The sequence below is a fragment of the Monodon monoceros genome, unplaced genomic scaffold, assembly GCF_005190385.1.
Source record: "Monodon monoceros isolate NGI ecotype Baffin Bay Population unplaced genomic scaffold, NGI_Narwhal_1 Super_Scaffold_22, whole genome shotgun sequence".
NCBI classification, from domain to species: domain Eukaryota; kingdom Metazoa; phylum Chordata; class Mammalia; order Artiodactyla; family Monodontidae; genus Monodon; species Monodon monoceros.
Genome location: NW_021703779.1, coordinates 49332967 through 49356184, shown reverse-complemented (window position 1 = coordinate 49356184; position 23218 = coordinate 49332967). Strand labels below are relative to the sequence as shown.

Genomic DNA, 23218 nt, shown 5'->3' with positions numbered 1-23218 from the left:
ATAATACAGGCTCAGAAACCTAGCCTAGCTGGCCTCCTGCAGTCTTCACTGTGTTGACTCAAGTGTGTCCATAAGACCTGTTTATTGTTGTCTTTTGTGAGTCAGAACACAGGCCTTATCCCTACCCCTCCCTGTCATAAATGCCTTTAAGCCTGGACTTGGATCCCAGCTTAATGGGTTTGGTCTCCACATTCCCACTCTAGCTTCAAGGTCTACATCTGTGCTAAGTTGGGGGAGAGACACATCGTCCCAGGGGCTGCTGTGGCCTGATCCAGCTTCCCTTGATCACTGATAACTTCTGAAGGAGCTGAAGAAATGTGCTTCCTGCCTTCTCCCTATTGGTGCTTCTACTTGGGTTAGCCTGGGGTGCAGTCTGTGGGGGCAGCTCCTAAATGTCTAGGCACCTTTAAGCACCTTCATTGGTTTATGACCCAGACTTTGCCCCACTGACTCAGTCTTTGAAACTCCTCCTCCCTGGACCCTGCTCCAGACACTTTAAATCCAGGAGAGAAAAATGTGTTGAGACTGCCTGGGGAACAACATCTGCTCCTAGCCAAGATTACCCCATCACAAAGTAAGGATACTAGGTGGTGGAACTGCCATCATACCTTTCTCCTTCCTATACCTGGCTCTGGTGGGTAGACACAGTCCTTTCTAAAGAGGCATGGAGTTCTCTACCTTTTCTCCACGAATTACTCTGCACTCATTCTTTTCTTACACTTTGCATCTTTAAAACCTCTTTTTCTTCTACTCTTAATATCAAGAATGTGCCTTCTAGATATCCTAGATATGTAAATTTATAGAGCTGAGAGGGTCCTTACCTAGTTTAAGGTCCTCATTGTACAAATGGAAAGACTGAGGCCCAAAGAAGAGAAGGGCCTGAGCCAATGCCACATATCTGATTACTGCAAGAGCAAGCGGGGGTTGGAACCTAGGTCACTTGACTCAGACCAGTGATTTTTCATTACTGTCTCTTTCTAACAGGGACAAAGATGGACTCTGGTTTTAAACAAATCCAGACTCCAGCTTCACCCAGAAATTTTGGGCCCCGTTTTGCTATTTTTATTAGTTCCTTTTTTATTAAATTTAATATTTCCAATTCTTCTGGGTCTTCTTAGTTTTTAGGATGTTGACCTATGTTAATCCAGGCTATCTTGTAGCTACATCCGGTCTCCTCGATGGAAAATGTGAGTAATACAGCCCTGGGGTTTCACCCTAGCAGCTGATAAAAACGGCAGAGGCAGAGTTAATGTACATTTTAAAAAATCTAGCAGTGACTGGTGGACTGCAGGCACTCAATAACTGTGAAATCACTTCCTTCTTTGCAAAAGGGCTCTCTGTGATTCTCCCTGAAGTAGCACAGTGTGGTCGTGTGGTGGCTAAGAGTCTAGACAGACCCAGTAAAATTCACCCCCTCCACCCCCCCACCCCCCATCCCCCACCCCACCCCACCCCGCCTTTTACTTCTTAATTGTTTGACTTTGAACTGTTACTTTCTCTCTCGGAGCCTGCTTTTCTTCCGCTGTAAAATAAGGAGAATTAGCATATTCATTTCACAGAATAATTGTGAAACTTAAATGAGAGAATGCATGAAAAGTGGTTAACATAGGGACTGGCATGTAGAAAGCTCTTTGTTTTATTACCAGTTTTATTTTTCTCTATTACCAAGCAACCATGGCCTCAGAATATTAGGAGGGCTGATAACTGTACTTCACAACAAGGGAAAATGTTGATGGGGATGGGGGCTCTTTTCACATCTTGTAACCCTTGCAGAGGGCCCAATTCCTTAAATGAGGCTGTTGGAATCCTTCTGTGAGCTTTGACTGGCTACAGTGACAGTGCATTTCCTTCCCCCTCTCAGCAAATACCAACTAGCAAGCTGAAATAAGAGAAGTGCAGCCCACCCTCTTGTAATTCCTCTGGAGATCCTAACCGGGATTTGGAAAACACCGGATATGGTCAAAGAACCGTCCCGGGTTTTGTACCAAACCAGGCCCAGAACAAGACATTCCAGCAGTTTAGTTTCTGGAAAAGAGGTCACCTAGAACTGTCCCAGCCTCCATTCACCCCTTCCCAGTAATACCAGCCAAATTGGAGCCCCGGACTTTATTTATGAGAAAGGCTCTGTAACCCAGGATACAGACTGAGCAGGGCTGGCAGACTCCTGCTGGGGTCTGCAGCTTAGCATCACTAGGCCACTGACATGAATATGGAAGTGTTTTCTGCAGCAAAGGTAAGATTTTTTCCCCTCTCTTTCCAAACTCTACCTTGCCTCCCTTTCTTTGAAGAAAACCTTTATTCAGCTTGGTTTAGGGGAATCCTGGGCCACTAGAAGAGAAAGTCAGTGGTTGAGAAGTTGGAGGAAGCATGGCTTGGTGTGCAGGAAAGTTAAAGTGGACAATACGCTCTCTTTGTTCCTCTCACCAAAATGGCCAGGACCACACTGGCTCAGCTGTTTCAGAGACGATCCTGGAGTTGTAGAGAGTAGTTAATTTTCCTGTTGAAATAGTGTGCTCATTTTCTGTCTCACAGTTTGTGGAGTTTATTGAAGTAATGGGTCTGAGGACTACATAAATGAGAAGCTCAAGCACTTAAAAATGATCATTTAGTTTCATACTTTGAGATCCAGATTGGCACAAAGTAAGGCAGTAAATTATAGCTGAACTAAGCTATCAGCTTAAAATCTGAATTACTTCTCACATTTAGTGCCTAAGTAGAAGAAATATTTTAGAAAATATGGGTTCAAATTCTGGCTTTGCCAGTAACTGGCTGCTTGACTTTGAGCAAACCCCTTCATCTCTCTGGTCTCAGTTTTCTATATGTCACATCAGGGATTGAAAAAGTATAGTTTCTAAAGGTCTTTATGGATGTATGTATCTAAAATACATTCCATTTTTTACTGAGCATCTACTGTATTCTAAGCCCTTTGCTAGGGGCTCATATATCCATTATTTTGTTTGAGCCTCAAAACAATCTTGTGAAATAAATATTACCCCCAATTGGATGAGAAAACTGAGGCTCAAATAGGTGAAAGTGACTTGTTGAAAGGTCACATAGCTATTACAGGCAAGAAAGAGAATTTGAATCCAGCTTTTCTAGTTTCAAATCAGTATACTTTCTATTATACCACAACTGGGGTGTGAGGAAATAAAGAAACTTCCTTAATACAAATGCAAATATGTAGTGAAATCATATTGTCCCAGGAACAGTATGGTGATAATATACTGGACATGATTGCCAGGCTAGAGGATCTTAGGTTCTAGTACTAGCTCTCAGGATTTCAGGTGAGTCTCTTCCTCTGTGGGCCTCCATTTTCCCACCTCTGACATACTAAGATACAGTGATAATGATTAAAAAATAATATAAATTGTACTTGTACTACTCTTTTGAGACTTTAAACACTCTCCCCATTTTCCCTTCCAGTAAAGTCCCATACCCTCTGAAGGTGAGAAAATCCCCTATTTTGAGTCACAAGGTAAATAAAAAACCACACAGCATTAAGAAAGTGGAGGACCAAAAGGTCAATCTTGATGGAGGGTTCTATTAGTAAGACTTCTGAAATTGGAGATGAAACCTCAAGGATAGCTCAGCATTTCTGTGTCCAGCTGAGTGATACTTTGTCTAGGATGAGAGTGTCCAGACCAGTCTATTCAAACTCAGAGTGAAGAGCATTGTCTCATTAAAGGATCAACTTACAAATTCTAGGGAAAACAGCGATGCAAACTATCATGGATGATGGAGACCAGGCCCAGGTAACATTGGGATGCCAGGAAAGGAAGTTTTGACTAGTCTCAGTGTACACTGACTAAACTATGTCTAATTAGAAGTATCCCAGAAATCCCTTCTCTCTCTCTCTCTCTCTCTCTCTCTTTTTCTCTCTCCTCCTTTGAGCACCTCTTCCTTTTGCCCTCTTTTTTCACTTTCCTCCAGGATTCTTGCTCACTTTATTTCATTTCTCCTTTTACCTTTCCCTTTTATTTTTCCTCCTCAGTCTGGCCTTTCTATAAGACATTCTCCTGTGGGCTCAGCTGAAAAAAAATAGCCCTGTCCAAGTGAAAAGTTTATATAGGGCTTTCAAATCCTTCATCTCATTTTATTTTCATAGCAAACTAATAGGGAGTCTGAAGCAGAGATTATCTCCATTTAAGAGATGAGGAAATCAAGGCTCAAGAAACTAGGTGACTTTTTCCATGTCATACAACTAATAAATGATGAATTCATAACTAGAATCTATTTTCCTAGAGTCTAAAGACTTTCAATTTTACCATGAAATATCCAAGTGATTCTAAAAGAATGTTATGGGCTTTCCCTTTCTTCTGTTTTATAATGATAAACCAAGTTTAAAAAAACAACAATAAAAGTAGCAACAACAAATGCAGCTTTAGGAATAAAAAGGGAAGTTAGTGACTAGAAGAAATGAAAACTTATACTTATTAGATACCTACTAAGTCCTTGGTGCTATTTCTTTCAAACGCAGCTGAAAACAGCACTCAAACCTAAGTTTATCTGACTCAAAAGTTCTGGTTCTTTTTATATATCATTTTCCTTCCAAAGAAATTAATCTCAGCCATATACATGTGCCTATATGCTTACAATGTGCTATTGTATATAGGAACTCATGAGTGTGTATGTGTTATGGCTATCCATAAAATGTTAAAGCTTTGTGAATCTGGCAATTTTCATTTCTAAAGCTATTTCCTTGTCTGTAATAATCATAGCCACGAATACTTTTTGATCTCTTCTGCACTTGAGTACTTAATTGTGTTCTATTCATTTACAGATCTTAATTCATTTAATCCTCACAACTACTCTGAGATGTAGCAAATAATATAAATTCTATTTCAAAGATCAAGACACTATGGCTTGAGAAGTGAAGCAGTTTATCAAGTCACAGAGCTAGGAAAAGCGAAGCCAGGATTTGTTTAGGCAATCTGATTCCAAAGCCTGTGTCCTCAATGCAAAATGGGGAAGAAAATCCTTATCTCACAAGAATGTGAGAATTAAATAACATGGAAGATATGAAAAACATACTGTACAGTGGAAAGTGCTAGGCAAATGCTAAGTTGCATTTTTTCCCAGGTTCTATTATCTAGTCCTTTTGGTCATTAGTCACCCTTTGAATGATTTTTCATTTATTGCTGAAGTTCTATACCAGTCTTTTCTGGGAATATTTCCAAGTTAACCATGTGCTTCTTCAATTGTAGAACTCTTACCTGGGACAGTTTTCTCTCTATGTTAGTTTAAGGCACAACAGCCTTGCTGACACCTCTTTGATAAGGAAGCTTGAAGGAGGTGCATGTTGCATTCAGATTCTCATTGAATCAAGGACACTCCCTCCTTGCTGAGGACATGCTATTTGTGTATCCATATGTGGTACTATATGTTGGTGCATGTGAATGCACCTGTATTTCATCAGTGAATGTGAGAGCCAGAAAGACTCTTTGAGAGCTCTTTATATAAAACATTTTTGTAGTTCTGTGTTTTTGCATTTCATTATATTCCCGAAGATCCATGACCCCCCAAAAGTAAGTTATAGTCCAGCTCTATTATATTATAGATGAGAAAACTGGGGCTCACTAAGGTTACTCTTTGAACCAGTGGCGAACTTGACTAAAGTCAACTGGTGGGAAAATGTATGTCTATGTTGTTTTATGTCACTTTAGCAGTAGCTGTTTATGTTACACCTACAGGGCCCCCATCACCATATCTGCCAGTAGATACACAAAGACCTCTAATATGTGACATCCACGCTCAAGAAGTTTATAGTCCAATCTAGTAAATAAAGACAGTTCATGAGGCAGCTTATGAGACAAAGAAAATAATAATACAAAGTTTGACTTCATGTATTTGGGTGTTATAGAGAGTAAATAGTTCTTCAGAGAACAGTGATATGGAGAGGCTAGAGTGGGCCTTCTGGAGCAGTTAGGATTTAAGTTAGCCCTTAGAGTTGAAATATAGAACATAAGATGTGTGGGAGACAGTAAGGATAAATTAACAAACTGTCACCAGAATGGAGAAGGAAGAGGAAGAAAACCAACATTTACTGTCTGTTATGTTCTAAGTACTAATTGTACTAGGGACTTTACATGTAATTTTCTAATTTACTTCTCCAAGGCTTATATTATTAGATATATTTTATAGATAAGAAAACAGGTCCAGAGTGGCTAAATATCATCCAAGGCTACACAATTGGTCAGTAGGAAAGCCAGGTTTTAGGAAGAGGAATCCAAGAACAGGTCCTCCCACATATCAAGGGCTTTCTTCCAAATGTCATATGAAGACTGGGGATTACACACTTGGGCCACTACTTTATGTGGAGGGGTCTGAGAATATGTAGGGAAATCTATAGTTCTGTTTATCAATCAGGGTAAATATCTGGGGATTTCCTATCCACGTGTGAGTCTGTGCATATTTTTGATTTTCTATTTTTGATTAATTGTCCCTAATATCATGTGCTTAGGTTGAGGATTTAGTGAAATAATTTATATATAAAAAAGTGAGCATCACGTTTAGTGTGTAGTAATTTCTGCATGAATGATAGTTACCATCATTATTATCATCATCATGAATTATATTGATTAGATGTATCTCTGCCCATATGAATATATGTGTCTGTTTCTGGAAGTGATCACAACTACATATGATTGCATGTTTCAGAGTGTATGGGGTTTTCTCAGATATAACTATAGCTATAGGCATATACAAGCATATCTTGGAGATATTGTGGGTTTGGTTCCAAACTACAGCAATAAAGTTAATATCATAATAAATCTTCACACAATTATTTGGTTTCCTAGTGCATGTAAAAGTTATCTTTATATTATAATGTAGCCTATTAAGTGTGTAATAGTATTACATCTTTAAAAATGTACATACTTGAATTTAAAAATATTTTACTGCTAAAACATGCTAAACATCATCTGACAATACAGAATTGCCACAAACCTTCAATTTGTAAAAAACAGAATGTCTGTGAAGTGAAATAAAGTGAAGCACAATAAAGCAAGATATGTCTGTACATGTTTTCTGTGTGTGCAAGTATATTTTGTGAAAAGTAGTATAGTATGGTAATTACGAACATGTATACCTGAAACTAACATACTATAGTAAGTCACCTATACTTCAATTAAAAAAAAAAAGCATAGACACTGGACCCATACTTCCCTGAGCTCACAACCCAACTCTACTAATTGTTAACTAGGTAAACTTGGACAAATTATCTTATACTGCTGTTCTGCGGTTTCTCCTTCTATAATATGGGGATGATAATGGCATCTGCTTCATTGTGTTGCTGTGAGGATTGAATGATTTAATCTGTAAAGCACTTAGAACAATGTCTGACATGTCATGCACACACTATAAATATTTATTTTTATTATTTTTTAATTGAAGCATAGTTGATTTACAATGTTGTGTTTGTTTCTGGTGTACAGTAAAGAGATTCAGTTTTATATATATATATATATATATATATATATATATACTTTTTCAGATTCTTTTCCATTGTAGGTTATTATTATTTTGAAAGTGACTAAGGTTCTATGTGACACTGTGGTTCTAGTGTGGATGAAAGTGTCTGCATCTCTGCTTTTAGATAAGACTGCATGTGTCTATGTATATGCATGCAAGTGTATGTATATTTGTGTTTATGTTATGTCGCCTGTGTTTCTGGGATTGACTGTGGCTGTGTATAGTATGACTGAGTGCTTCATATCAGCCCCCAAAAGTCTAACTGCCTGGCTGATGTATCAGAATGAAAGGTTAGAAGCTTAGTTCTAACTCTGACTCAAGATTGGACACATTAAATGGATTTGTGCATGGCAGAGAACCAGCAGAGAACATTTCTTCTGATAAATGTGCTAAGTTCACAGCTCAGTGTATTTTCACAAACTGAAAGTACCCATGTAACCAGTAAGTAAATCAAGGAACAGAACATTTCCTAGAAACCTTCCTCCTCTGTCTTACTAGTCACTGATCCCTACCTTAAGAGAAAACATTATCCTGGCTTCTAACAGCATAGATTAGTTTTGCCTGATTTTGTACTTTATATAAATGAAATCATACAATGTGTACCCTTTGTGTCTCGTTTCTTTCTGCACCATTGTATTTGTGAGAGGCATCCATATTTTCATGTATAGTGTTAGTTTGCTCATTACCATTGCTATATAGAATTCCATTATATGAATAAAATATCATCTACCTATCCATTATAGTGTTCATGGACATATTGACTGTTTCCAGTTTGGGTCTATGAACATTCTAATAAATGTATTTTGGTGAATTCTCATTTGTTCTTAAACACAGTTCATAGAGGATGGAAAGTGACAATGGTGAAAACAGAGACACAGGGAGAATTAGTGACCTGATTTGGGTACCGAGTGAGTCAGTGGCTCATTCGGGTTACTGATGCCTGTTCCCTAATTTTTGGGCCAGAGTATATTCTTCTTTCTACATTGCTGAAGAAAATGAATCCAGATTTCTCTTCTGAAGAAAGTGATACACAATTGTCAGTACAAGTGATTTTTAACTTTGCCCTCCCAATTCCAATGTGTAGAGATCCTTGAACACTTGTTGAAAGGAAACAGGTAAGGCAGAGATTCTAGGCTAATCGGTTTTTGTTTTCTCAGTCACTCAGTCTGGCTCTTGCCTCTTTACTTTTCGAAACACATGCAAAGCCCCTTTGTTCTCTTTCTTCTATACCAACAGCTATTCATTTGCCTGTTTCCCAGAGTAATGTGGGCCATGGAGCCAGGCCATCTTCTATGGGCTCTGCTGTTCGTGCAACCCTTGTGGCCCCGACTGACTGATGGGGCCACTAGAGTCTACTATCTGGGCATCCAGGACGTGCAGTGGAACTATGCTCCTAAGGGAAGGAATGTCATCACGAACCAGCCTCTGGACAGTGACACGTAGGTTTAATCTCTTGTGGAATTAAAGATGGAGTTAGGGAGGGGCACTCTTGAGGTCAATAGGTAGCTCTTGAAGACCTTTCCCCAGGGTGTGGTTGCAGTCAGCTCCTGATCTCTCTGGGCCATAAGCCCAATGATACATTTCCTGAGAAGACAACTAGTTGACTCAGGAGCCAGTATCCCATATGGAGTTCGCTTTTCCACAGTGAGATGCCTAAGTATTTTTAGGGTCCTAAAGGTCATTCCATATTGCCTTGATTCTAAGGTGATATCCACAATGCTCTTTTAATAATAGGTATTTAGCTTTTAAGCAAGAAAAAACATGATATATATACAGTGTCTGTAAGATGTGTGTAGTATATGTATGCTGCCATAGTTCAGTGGAACTATACTGATTTAAGATATGTAAAAATGAGAAAAAATAAGATCAGCCTTACAATCAAGGAAATAACAGCAATAGCTATCACTTATGTAACACTTTGTGACAGGTACTGTACTAGAAATTTATATACTTTGTCCCACCTAATTCTTACAGAAACTTTAGGAGGTGAGTATGAATATTCTCATCTTATAGATGAAAAAACTGAGGCTCAGGGAGATCAAATGACTTGCTCAAGTCCAAGAGCTAGTAAACAGACATCTAGGATTTGAACCTGGGTAATGTGGATGCAAAGCTGGTACTCTTCTCACCATTCTGCCTCTCACAGATCCTACAGGATTAACCTTTCTTTTTTTTTTTTTTTTTTTTGCGGTACGCGGGCCTCTCACTGTTGTGGCCTCTCCCGTTGCGGAGCACAGGCTCCGGATGCGCAGGCTCAGCGGCCATGGCTCACAGGCCCAGCCGCTCCACAGCATGTGGGATCTTCCCAGACTGGGGCACGAACCCGTATCCCCTGCATTGGCAGGCGGACTCTCAACCACTGAGCCACCAGGGAAGCCCAGGATTAAACTTTCTTGATCTTAGAGCTTTGCAGGTGTTCCACAAATACCGATTGAAAAAAATCGAATTTATGTATTAAAAAATCTTTTGTGATCATGAATTGATTTGTCTCTCCAAAGCCTCAAAGTTTTCCAAAGTTGACTGTAACATCTCAGAGCTCTCTAGGAAGAATTAGAGTAAGAAAAACAGCTCTCTTTTTTAACAAACCATTTTTCTACTCATCTAGTTTTGGAGTCACAGAGTCTGTATTAAAATTATCTTTGAGGGATAACTTTGTTATCCCCTTCTCCAATACCTTGAAGTAATAGTTAATATTTATTAAGATTTTACTATTTTCCAGGCACTTTTCTAAATTCTTTATGTATTTTAATTATTTTAGTCACCAGTAATCTCCATTTTACAGATGGAGAAATTATGCATAGAGAAGTTAAGTAACCTGCTCAAAGTCCTACAGATTTGGAAATGGCAATATTGGCATTTAATTGAAACTCTCTGGCTCCAAAGTTTGTGAACTTAACCACTATGTTATAAGACTTCCCATATACAGAAGGGCAACACTAAGTTAGGCCACCTGGATAGGGAGTTGATCACTTAAAAAGAGTCTGTCCATAGTTGGTTGCCTCCACATTATTATATATTAGGATTTACTGAGTGAAATTGTCTATTTTGTAGGTTAAAATTGCTCAAATATCAGCAAATTCATATGGCTTAACTTAATACTTCTCATTGTCTAACAATTAGATTCTAACGTAAAGATTTCATGTTTTGATCAGTACAATCCCATTTCCTCTTGTTTTGCCCTAAACAAAGATGGACACATTTTGATCAGCCACCTCTGGAAAAAGGCAAAATTGTGGCTTTCTCTTTCCTTCCTTCCCAGAGTAGCTTCCAACTTCCTGAAGTCTGACAAGAACCGAATAGGGAGCAGCTACAAGAAGACCATCTACAAGGAATACAGGGATGGTTCATACATGGATGAAATGGTTCAGCCAGCCTGGCTGGGCTTCCTGGGGCCAGTGTTGAAGGCTGAGGTGGGAGATATTATTCTTATCCACCTGAAGAATTTTGCCACTCGTCCCTACACAATCCACCCCCATGGTGTTTTCTATGAGAAAGACTCAGAAGGTAAATCAGCCCATCATTTTTCTCCTACCTGCAACAAATATCGCTTTTTCTTTATTGCCATCTGAGGGAGAGGAGCTGGGAATGAAGATAGTGTTCCTTTTTGATCTGAAGTGGCAAGGACTCTCCTCAGAGAAAATATGGCTGGGTACTGTTATCAGTTCTGCTATTCACACACTGTGCCACTTTGGGCAAGTCACTGTCCCTCTCTGAACCTCAAATTCTTCATTAAGAATGTAGAGATTCAATTTACCTTTTATCACAAAGAATTACTTGAATGGCATTTCCGTAAAATATTTGACTGTGTTTTGAAAAGAGAGGAGTGTTCTGTGAATGTAAGGGAGCATTATTCTTGTGCCACAGTCTTCCAAAAGGCCCATTGTTTTTCTTAAGAGGGAGATCGGTTTACTCATCTGTATCTCCTACTATCCCAGGCCCAATGGCCTATAGTACTGACACAACGGTGAGTGAGGGGAATAGAGAGCAAACTCAGAAAGTCTTGACTTGACCATTAACTCCCTGTGGACAAGTTATTTTTCCTCTGTTTTTTCTTTCATAACATGGGAATAGATCAATTGATCACTAAGTTGCCTTTAAATGGAAATTCTGTGATTGTCTGCTTTCTGTTTTTCAAAGTGAGTGCTTGAAGGAAGGGAATATTTTCTTCTCTCTTGCCTCCATGTTATCGGCTTTGCACTAGAGCCTTACTAGGTTAGGCTGTATAGCACTTTCTATGGTCATAGCTCCTTCCCCAAGGGCTGCTAGCATTCTACCCACCGTTGATTTGAGGTCTAGGTTTCTTGGCTAGATATTACCTGAATCTGTGCCTTCCTTAGGTTGTGAGGAACACTGTGCTGAACTTTAGAACTCTACCTTCCACAAGACTGGAACTAGGTATTCCATACGTCCCTCTCCTGGCTTCTACATCTGCCAGGCTCCTTCTCACTCACCCTGGGACTAAACATATGCAATTTCATTTTCTAGGATCCTTATATCCAGATGGTTCCTCTGGCTGGCTGAAAGCTGATGACTCTGTTCCCCCGGGAGGCAGCCACATCTACAACTGGACCATTCCAGAAGGTCATGCACCCACTGATGCTGACCCAGCGTGCCTCACCTGGATCTATCATTCTCATGTAGATGCTCCACGAGATATTGCTACTGGCCTCATTGGACCCCTTATAACCTGTAAAAGAGGTATAAGCCCCAAATGTGAGCTGTGAGATACAGTTTGAGATATCTAGGGGAAGCAGTGATATTGTTGACTCACCTACATATTAAGCAGCAGGCTGGGGAGTGTTAATTTAGCACCCTAGTTTATTAACAGGAATAAATCCTGCCAAACTCCCTTTTTCACTGTTTTTTCTATTTCACTACTTTTTTTCTAAAAACAAACAAAAAACAGAAACAAAATACTTAAAAGCACTTTGCTACTTTCTTTTTTTCTTATTTTACTTAAAAAACTCGAATTAGTAATGATGGATGTCAAGTTACATAAGACTAAGGTATGTGTTAATAGCCTGTTGGATAGGATTGAAAGTGTAGTCATCAGAATTTGGGGAGGATTGTGGGTTTCGTTTGAAATATGGTATGTTTAAGGTGTAGTTAGGCCTGAAGACCTGTGTGTTACAGGAGTGTGTTTAGATCAAGGCCCTGAGTTGAAGACATAGGCAGGGATGGTGGGAAGGAATTATTCTAGATCCTATGTACCTCATCTTCAAGTCACAGGCTCAACTGAATTGGTGGTTTCATGTGGAGAATTTAGAAATACATATTAGCAGCAGAAGGCTCTACCTACTTTTCTGTTGCTGATAGACTCTTAAGGCCCCTCTCTATCCTTTACTTATGAGTACCCCTTACAGCTAACTGTTGCTAAATAAACGGTTTTTTTTAACATCTTTATTCTAGTATAACTGCTTTACAGTGGTGTGTTACTTTCTGCTTCATAACAAAGTGAATCAGTTATACATATATATATGTTCCCATATCTCTTCCCTCTTGCAACTCCCTCCCTCCCATCCTCCCTATCCTACCCCTCTAGGTTGTCACAAACGACCGAGCTGATCTCCCTGAGCTATGTGGCGGCTTCCCACTAGCTATCTATTTTACGTCTGGTAGTGTATATATGTCCATGCCATTCTCTTACTTTGTCACAGCTTACCCTTCCCCTTCCCCATATCCTCAAGTCCATTCTCTAGTAGGCCTGGGTCTTTATTCCCAACTTACACCTAGGTTCTTCATGACTTTTTTTTCTTAGATTCCATATATATATGTGTTAGCATATGATATTTGTTTTTCTCTTTCTGACTTACTTCACTCTGTATGAGAGACTCCAGATCCATCCACCTCACTACAAATAACTCAATTTCGTTTCTTTTTATGGCAGAGTAATATTCCATTGTATATATGTGCCACATCTTTTTTTTTAACAGCTTTATTGGGGTATAATTGCTTTACAATGGTGTGTTAGTTTCTGCTTTATAACAAAGTGAATCAGTTATACATATATATATATGTTCACATATCTCTTCCCTCTTGCAACTCCCTCCCTCCCACCCTCCCTATCCTACCCCTCTAGGTTGTCACAAACGACCGAGCTGATCTCCCTGAGCTATGTGGCAGCTTCCCACTAGCTATCTATTTTACGTCTGGTAGTGTATATATGTCCATGCCATTCTCTTACTTTGTCACAGCTTACACTTCCCCTTCCCCATATCCTCATGTCCATTCTCTAGTAGGTCTTGGTCTTTATTCCCAACTTACACCTAGGTTCTTCATGACTTTTTTTTTTCTTAGATTCCATATATATGTGTTAGCATACGGTATTTGTCTTTCTCTTTCTGACTTACTTCACTCTGTATGACAGACTCGAGGTCTATCCACCTCATTACAAATAGCTCAATTTCGTTTCTTTTTATGGCTGAGTAATATTCCATTGTATATATGTGACACATCTTCTTTATCCATTCATCTGTTGATGAGCACTTAGGTTGTTTCCATCTCTGGGCTGTTGCAAATAGAGCTGCAATGAACATTTTGGTACATGACTCTTTTTGAATTTTGGTTTTCTCAGGGTATATGCCCAGTAGTGGGATTGCTGGGTCATATGGTAGTGCTATTTGTAGTTTTCTAAGGAACCTCCATACTGTTCTCCATAGTGGCTGAACCAATTCACATTCCCATCAGCAGTGCAAGAGTGTTCCCTTTTCTCCACACCCTCTCCAGCATTTAATGTTTCTAGATTTTTTGATGATGGCCATTATGACCGGTGTGAGATGATATCTCATTGTAGTTTTGATTTGCATTTCTCTAATGATTAATGATGTTGAGCATTCTTTCATGTGTTTGTTGGCAATCTGTATATCTTCTTTGAAGAAATGTCTATTTAGGTCTTCTGCCCATTTTTGTATTGAGTGTTTTTTGTTGTTGTTATTGAGCTGCATGAGCTGCTTGTAAATTGTGGAGATTAATCCTTTGTCAGTTGCTTCATTAGCAAATATTTTCTCCCATTCTGAGGGTTGTATTTTGGTCTTGTTTATGGTTTCCTTTGCTGTGCAAAAGTTTTGAAGTTGCATTAGGTCACATTTGTTTATTTTTATTTCCATTTCTCTAGGAGGTGGGTCAAAAAGGATCTTGCTGTGATTTATGTCATAGAGTGTTCTGCCTATGTTTTCCTCTAAGAGTTTGATAGTTTCTGGCCTTACATTTAGGTCTTGAATCCAGTTTGAGTTAATTTTTGTGTATGGTGTTAGGGAGTGATCTAATTTCATACTTTTACATGTACCTGTCCAGTTTTCCCAGCACCACTTATTGAAGAGGCTGTCTTTTATCCACTGTATATTCTTGCCTCCTTTATCAAAGATAAGGTGACCATATGTGCATGGGATTATCTCTGGGTTTTCTATCCTGTTCCATTGATCTGTATTTCTGTTTATGTGACAATACCATACTGTCTTGATTACTGTAGCTTTGTAGTATAGTATGAAGTCAGGGAGCCTGATTCCAGCATTTTTCATTCTCAGGATTGCTTTGGCTATATGGGGTCTTTTCTGTTGCCATACAAATTGTGAAATTTTTTGTTCTAGTTCTGTGAAAAATGCCAGTGGTAGTTTGATACGGATTGCATTGAATCTGTAGATTGCTTTGGGTAGTAGAGTCATTTTCACAATGTCGATTCTTCCAATCCAAGAACATGGTATATCTCTCCATATCTTTGTATCATCTTTAATTTCTTTCATCAGTGTCTTATAATTTTCTGCATAAAGGTCTTTTGTCTCCTGACGTAGGTTTATTCCTAGATATTTTATTCTATTTGTTGCAGTGGCAAATAGGAGTGTTTTCTTAATTTCACTTTCAGATATATCATCATTAGTGTATAGGAATGCAAGAGATCTCTGTGCATTAATTTTGTATCCTGCTACTTTACCAAATTCATTGATTAGCTCTAGTAGTTTTCTGGTAGCATCTTTAGGATTCTCTATGTAGAGTATCATGTCACCTGCAAACAGTGACAGCTTTGCTTCTTCTTTTCTGATTTGGATTCCTTGTATTTCTTTTCTTCTCTGATTGTTGTGGCTAAAATTTCCAAAACTATGTTGAATAAGAGTGGTGAGAGTGGGCAGTCTTGTCTTGTTCCTGATCTTAGTGGAAATGGTTTCATTTTTTCAACATTGAGGACGAAGTTGGCTGTGGGTTTGTCATATTTGGCCTTTATTATGTTGAGGAAAGTTCTCTCTGTTCCTACTTTTGCAGGGTTTTTTATCATAAATTGGTGTTGAATTTTGTCAAAAGATTTCTCTGCATCTATTGAGATGAACATATGGTTGTTCTCCTTCACTTTGTTAATATGGTGTATCACGTTGATTGTTATGTGTATGTTGAAAACTCCTTGCATTCCTGGAATAAACCCCACTTGATCATGGTGTATGATCATTTTAATGTGCTGTTGGATTCTGTTTGCTAGTATTTTGTTGAGGATTTTTGCATCTATGTTCATCAGTGATACTGGCCTGTAGTTTTTTTTGTTTGTGACATCTTTGTCTGCTTTTGGTATCAGTGTGATGGTGGCCTCATAGAATGGGTTTGGGAATGTTCCTCCATCTGCAATATTTTGGAAGAATTTGAGAAGGATAGGTGTTAGCTCTTCTATAAATGTTTGATAGAATTCATCTATGAAGCCATCTGGTACTGGGCTTTTGTTTGTTGGAAGATTTTTAATCACAGTTTCAATTTCAGTGCTTGTGATTGATATGTTCATATTGTTTATTTCTTCCTGGTTCACTCTCAGTACGTTGTGCGTTTCCAAGAATTTGTCCATTTCTTCCAGGTCGTCCAGTTTATTGGCATACAGTTGCTTGTAGTAATCTCTCATGATCCTTTGTATTTCTGCAGTGTCAGTTGTTACTTCTCCTTTTTCATTTCTATTTATCTGAGTCTTCTCCCTGTTTTTCTTGATGAGTCTGGCTAATGGTTTATCAATTTTGTTTATCTTCTCAAAGACCCAGCTTTTAGTTTTATTGATCTTTGCTATCATTTCCTTCAATTCTTTTTCATTTATTTCTGATCTGATCCTTATGATTTCTTTCCCTCTGCTAATTTTGGTTTTTGTTGTTGTTCTTCTTCTTTCTCTAATTACTTTAGGTGTAAGGTTAGGTTGTTTCTTTGAGATGTTTCCTGTTTCTTAAGGTAGGAATGTATTGCTATAAACTTCCCTCTTAGAACTGCTTTTGCTGCATCACATAGGTTTTGGGTCGTTGTGTCTCCATTGTCAATTGTTTTTGATTTCCTCTTTGATTTCTTCAGTGATCTCTTGGTTATTAAGTAGTGTTTCATTTAGCCTCCATGTATTTGTATTTTTTACAGATCTTTTCCAGTAATTGATATCTAGTCTCATAGCATTGGGATTGGAAAAGATTCTTCATACGATTTCAATTTTCTTAAATTTACCAAGGCTTGATTTGTGACCCAAGATATGATCTATCCTGGAGAATGTTCCATGAGCACTTGAGAAAAGTGTGTATTTGGTTGCTTTTGGAATGAATGTCCTATAAATATCACTTAAGTCCATCTTTTTAATATATCATTTAAAGCTTGTGTTTCCTTATTTATTTTCAGTTTGGATGATCTATCCATTGGTGACAGTGGGGTGTTGAAGTCCCCTACTCTGATTGTGTAACTGTTGATTTCCTCTTTTATGGCTGTTAGTATTTGCATTATGTATTGAGGTCCACCTATGTTGGGTGCATAAATATTTACAATTGTTATATCTTCTTCTTGGATCAATCCCTTGATCATTATGTACTGTCTTTCTTTGTCTCTTGTAATAGTCTTTATTTTAAACTCTATTTTGTCTGATATGAGAATTGCTACTCCAGCTTTCTTTTGATTTCCATTTGCATGGAATATCTTTTTCAATCCCCTCACTTTCAGTCTGTATGTGTCCCTAGGTCTGAAGTGGGTCTCTTATAGACAGCATATATATGGGTCATGTTTCTGTATCCATTCAGCCAGTCTGTGTCTTATAGTGGGAGCATTTAATCCATTTATATTTAAGGTAATTATCAATATGTATGTTCCTATTCCCATTTTCTTAATTGTTTTGGGTTTGTTATTGTAGTTCTTTTCCTTGTCTTGTGTTTCTTGCCTAGAGAAGTTCCTTTAGCATTTGTTCTAAAGCTGGTTTGTTGGTGCTGCACTCTCTCAGCTTTTGCTTGCTTGTAAAGCTTTTAATTTCTCCATCAAATCTGAATGAGATTCTTTCTTGGTAGAGTAATCTTGGTTGCAGGTTTTCTCCTTCATCACTGTAAATATGTCCTGCCATTCCCTTCTGGCTTGCAGAGTTTCTGCTGAAAGATCAGCTGTTACCCTTATGGGGATTCCCTTGTGTGTTATTTGTTGCTTTTCCCTTGCTGATTTTAATATGTTTTCTGTGTATTTAATTTTTGATAGTTTGATTAATATGTGTCTTGGCAGGTTTCTCCTTGGATTTTTCCTGTATGGGACTTTCTGTGCTTCCTGGACTTGATTAACTATTTCCTTTCCCATGTTATGGAAATTTTCAACTATAATCTCTTCAAATATTTTCTCAGTCCATTTCTTTTTCTCTTCTTCTTCTGGGACCCCTATAATTCGAATGTTGTTGCTTTTCATGTTGTCCCAGGTGTCTCTGAGACTGTCCTCATTTCTTTTCATTCTTTTTTCTTCATTCTGCTCTGCAGTAGTCATTTCCAAAATTTTATCTTCCAGGTTACTTATCCGTTCTTCTGCCTCAGTTATTCTGCTATTGATCCCTTGTAGAGTATTTTTAATTTCATTTATTCCATTGTTCATCGTTGCTTTTTTCCTCGTTAGTTCTTCTAGGTCCTTGTTAAATGTTTCTTGCATTTTGTCTATTCTATTTCCAAGATTTTGGATCATCTTTACTATCATTATTCTGAATTCTTTTTCAGGTAGACTGCTTATTTCCTCTTCATTTCTTACGTCTGGTGGGCTTTTACCTTGCTCCTTCATCTGCTGTGTGTTTTTCTGTCTTCTCATTTTGCTTATCTTACTGTGTTTGGGGTCTCCTTTTCACAGGCTGAAGGTTCGTAGTTCCTGTTGTTTTTGGTGTCTGTCCCCCATGGCTAAGTTTGGTTCAGTGGGTTGTGTAGGCTTCCTGGTGGAGGAGACTAGTGCCTGTGTTCTGGTGGATGAGGCTGGATCTTTTCTTTCTGTTGGGCATGTCCGTGTTTGGTAGTGTGTTTGGGGATGTCTGTGGCCTTATTATGATTTTAGGCAGCCTCTCTGCTAATGGATCGGGTAGCATTCCTGTCTTGCTAGTTGTTTGGCATAGGGTGTCTAGCTCTGTAATTTGCTGGTCCTTGAGGGAAGCTTGGTCTTGGTGTTGAGATGGAGATCTCTGGGAGATTTTCGCCATTTGATATTACATGGAGATGGGAGGTGTCTTGTGGACCAGTGTCCTGAAGTTGGCTCTCCCACCTCAGAGGCACAGCACTGACTCCTGGCTGGAGCACCAAGAGCCTTTCATCCGCATGGCTCAGAATAAAAGTGAGAAAAAGTAGAAAGAAAGAAAGAGGACAAAATAAAATAAGATAAAATAAAGTAAATTTATTTAAAAAACTAATTATTAAGGGAAAATTTTTTTTAAAAAGTAAAAAAAAATCATACAGAAAGACGGAATCCTAGGATAAATGGTGAAAGCAAAACTATACAGACAAAATCTCACACTGAAGCATACGCATACACACTCACAAAAAGAGGAAAAGGGGAAAACATAATATATCTTGCTCTGAAAGTCCACTTTCTCAATATGGGATGATTCGTTGTCTATTCACATATTCCTCAGATGCAGGGTACATGAAGTTGATTGTGGCGGTTTAATCCGCTGCTCCTGAGGCTGCTGGGAGGGATTTCCCTTTCTCTTCTTTGTTCGCACAGCTCCCGGGGTTCAGCTTTGGATTTGGTCCCGCCTCTGCGTGTAGGTCGCCTGAGGGCGTCTGTTCTGTGCTTAGACAGGATGGGGTTAAAGGAGCAGCTGATACGGGGGCTCTGGCTCACTCAGGCTGGGGCGAGGGAGGGGTTCGGCTGTGGCGTGAGCCTGTGGCGGCAGAGGCCAGCATGACCTTGCAGCAGCCTGAGGCGCTCCGTGCATTCTCCCGGGGAACTTGTCCCTGGATCACCGGACCCTGGCAGTGACGGGCTTCACAGGCTCCCAGGAGGGGAGGTGTAGTTAGTGACCTGTGCTTGCACACAGGCTTCTCGGTGATGGCAGCAGCAGCCCTAGCATCTCATGCCCGTCTCTGGGGTCAGCGTTGATAGCCGCGGCTCACGCCTGTCTCTGGAGCTCCTTTAAGCAGCGTTCTTAATCCCCTCTCCTCGCACACCAGGAAACAAAGAGGGAAGAGAAAGTCTCTTGCCTCTTCGGCAGATCCAGACTTTTTCCCAGACTCCCTCATGGCTAGCCATTGTGCACTAACCCCTTCAGGCTGTGTTCACGCCGCCAACCCCAGTCCTGTCCCTGCGATCTGACCGATGCCCAATCCTCAGCTCCCAGCCTCCGCCCTCCCCGGCATGTGAGCAGACAAACCTCTGGGGCTGGTTAGTGCTGGTTGGCAACGATTCTCTCTGCGGGAATCTCTCCGCTTTGCCCTTCACACCCCTGTTGCTGTGCTCTCCTCCGTGGCTCCAAAGCTTTCCCCCTCAGCCACCCACAGTCTCTGCCCATGAAGGGGCTTCCTAGTGTGTGGAAACCTTTCCTCCTTCACAGCTCCCTCACACTGGTGCAGGTCCCATCCCTATTCTTTTGTTTCTGTTTTTTCTTTTTTTTAAACCCACCTAGGTACGTGGGGAGTTTCTTGCCATTTAGTAGGTCTGAGGTCTTCTGCCAGCGTTCAGTGGGTGGTCTATAGGAGCAGTTCCACGTGTAGATGTATTTCTGACTTATCTGTGGGGAGGAAGGTGATCTCCGCGTTTTACTCTTCTGCCATCTTCCTCTGCTTCCAAGAAAGAAGGTTCTTAAAGGCTCTTTTCTTACTTTCCCTAGGAACCCTGGATGGGAATTTCCCTCCTCAGCGGCAGGACGTGGACAATGATTTCTTCCTCCTCTTTAGTGTGATAGATGAGAACCTTAGCTGGCATATCAATGAGAACATTGCCACTTATTGCTCAGACCCTGCCTCAGTTGACATAGAAGATGAGACCTTTCAGGAGAGCAATAGGATGCATGGTAAGGTGGGAGTATGTGGCCACACTATGACAGTGAACATTGATGGAGGGTCTCCACTGGGCCTAGCATTTGGTGGATGTTTTCACATACCTTGTTCCTTTTAATTCTCACAAAGACCGTGAGTAGTAGATGGTTTTCCCGTTTCACTCATGAGGAAACCGAGGCTCTAGGATTACACAGAAAATAAATGTCACAGCTAAAATTCCAACCCTGGTCTGTCTGACTGCGTAGGCTATGCTCTTGCCATTAGGTACCCTGCTTTCTAAAGTGGAATAGCCCATGTTGTGGACTCCAAAGTCATATACTATATGCTCAGGTCACTTTGGTGAGGATTGCCTACTGATATAATTAGTGAACACTTCTTTGTTCTAAAAAGGATGCAAACTGTTAAAATTACACATTTTGTAGAGAAAATAAATGACTTCTCATAAGGGAGTTGACCATCTTAATTAAATTTAAAACAAACTATAGGCACGAAAGCCTGGGGCATGGACAGAGAACTGAGTTTAGAAATGAAAGTAAGTGATTTTGCTTTCATTTATTTTTGGGAGTGATTTACTTGGTGACAGAGGTGGGCGCAAAATGAGAGAGTCCCGAGGGGAGGTGAAAACTCAGAGGGAAGATGCAAAGTATGGCTTGGACAGCTCAAATTTCCCTTAGTTTTAAACCAATTGCTTGTAATAACTATGATAATTAGTTAGCTAACTTGACAGCTGTCCTGTGGAAATTTCAGAAGGAAATTGGCTTAGATGGAAAGAAAGTTTGTAAAATAAACTTCATTTCTTAGAAAGCTTCCTCAGATTTCTGGGTTGGAATCCTGGCTCTACCACATAATAGATTTGTGGTCTTGGGAGAGAAGTAACTTTAGCTCTCTGAGCTTTGATTTTCACATTTTTTTACATAATAACAGTGAATTCTGCCTCTTTCCCAGGGATGTTTGTAAGATTTATATAAGATAATACATATGGTCAGCACAGTGTGCTCTTTGAATCCTCATCTAAATGTTATCTATTATTATTGTCTGATGGTAAGGCCTCTCTCATTGGGCTGTCCTTTCCTAACTCTGATATTTTCTTTTGCAGCAATCAATGGCTTTGTCTTTGGAAACTTACCAGATCTGAGCATGTGTGCACAGAAGCGTGTGGCCTGGCACTTGTTTGGCATGGGCAACGAGGTAGATGTCCACACAGCTTTCTTCCATGGACAGATGCTGACCATCCGAGGCCACCGTACTGATGTGGCGCATATCTTTCCAGCCACTTTTGTGACTGCTGAGATGGTACCCCGGGAACCTGGCACCTGGTTAATTAGCTGTCAAGTGAATAGTCACTTGCAAGGTGAGATCCAACATCTCTGATCTTTCAGATACAGGACATAGGTGGCAGTGATGATTATCAGGAGGCTGGGTTTCTGACCTGGAGACATAAAATTGGTCTTTCAGGTGAGATAGTTGGATATAAATGATGAAACATTAGACTAGAATTCTGGGATTCCAGATTCTTTCCTGGCTCAGCCATTAAATTGCAAGTTGACCTGGGGCATTACTCTCTGAGTTTCATCTTCCCCATCTCTAACATAAGATGGTATAGGAATGGATGAGTGAACTTTTAATCTGCCTTTTTTTTGCTCAGAATTCTAAGGAATTAAGACCTGATAGTATTTGCTGCTGATTGAACAGGGAGTGAAGGAGTAATTAGTTAAAGAAGAGTAAGACTTTTTCAGGAGATCATGGAGTATTGTGGGCAAGTAGTGACACTCTAGTTAGAATCCAACAGCAATAGGTTTAGAAGGTTTGGTTTTTAGAAGAAGAATGGTTGAGGTAATGGCCCTGTGCAGTGAGAAACATCAGAGGAGCAGAGGAACCTATGAGACAATGGAAAGAGCATTAGGTAGGTGATTAGAAGGTTCAAGTTGTCTCAGCTCTGTGGAAAACTGAAGAAATCACTATGTGATTTTGGAAAAATCGCTTCCCACTTCTATGCTTCATTTGCTATATATATATATATATATATAATGGGGGATTGGGTTTAAATAGTTTCTAAGATCTTCAGCTCTCACTTTCTAAAATTATTTGAAGTATGGTAAATCAAGTGAAAGTCATGAAAATGATATGTGAGTATGTGAAAGTGGATTTGAGTAGGTGAGGAATTATAGACTGGTGGGATATTGATTCTGGAACGGTAAGTTTGACCCAATAGGAGCCAGGTATTCATGTTCCATTGTCCAGGGTCTGCCCTCAGTACCAGATGTACCTGGATAAGAGAGTATGAATGTGGATGGAGGTTAGGGATGCAGTGCAATAGTGAAACAAACATAAGCCTTAGAGCCAGACAAGCCTGGATTCAAAACCTGGTTCCACCAGTTAGTTACCTTTGATAAGACATATCACTTTTTTGAGTCTATGTTTCCTCATGAGGATTGCAATAATGATTCCTACCATATAAAGTTGTAATGAGGTTTCAGAGAGATAATGGGATTTTGAATCTTAGAGACAGGGGAATGATGAGACCAAGATCCTGGATA

The 23218-nt window shown here is 39.6% G+C and overlaps 1 protein-coding gene across 7 annotated transcripts in view; it reads left to right on the top strand.

Moving 5' to 3' along the window:
• Positions 1–1058: 1058 nt before the first annotated feature.
• The window catches only part of HEPH (hephaestin), a 95698-nt gene continuing 73538 nt past the window's right edge, over positions 1059–23218 (top strand). For 4 of the 7 annotated variants that reach the window (XM_029241475.1, XM_029241473.1, XM_029241469.1 and 1 more), the window contains exons 1-6: positions 2036–2233; positions 8707–8909; positions 10730–10974; positions 11956–12168; positions 20513–20695; positions 21778–22032. In XM_029241475.1, coding sequence (XP_029097308.1) covers positions 2204–2233; positions 8707–8909; positions 10730–10974; positions 11956–12168; positions 20513–20695; positions 21778–22032 — 1129 coding nt within the window. In that variant the 5' untranslated portion in view covers positions 2036–2203. Of the gene's footprint in view, positions 1188–2035; positions 2234–8706; positions 8910–10729; positions 10975–11955; positions 12169–20512; positions 20696–21777; positions 22033–23218 lie in introns of those variants that run through there. The other 3 variants (XM_029241471.1, XM_029241470.1, XM_029241472.1) reach the window with 3 other exon arrangements.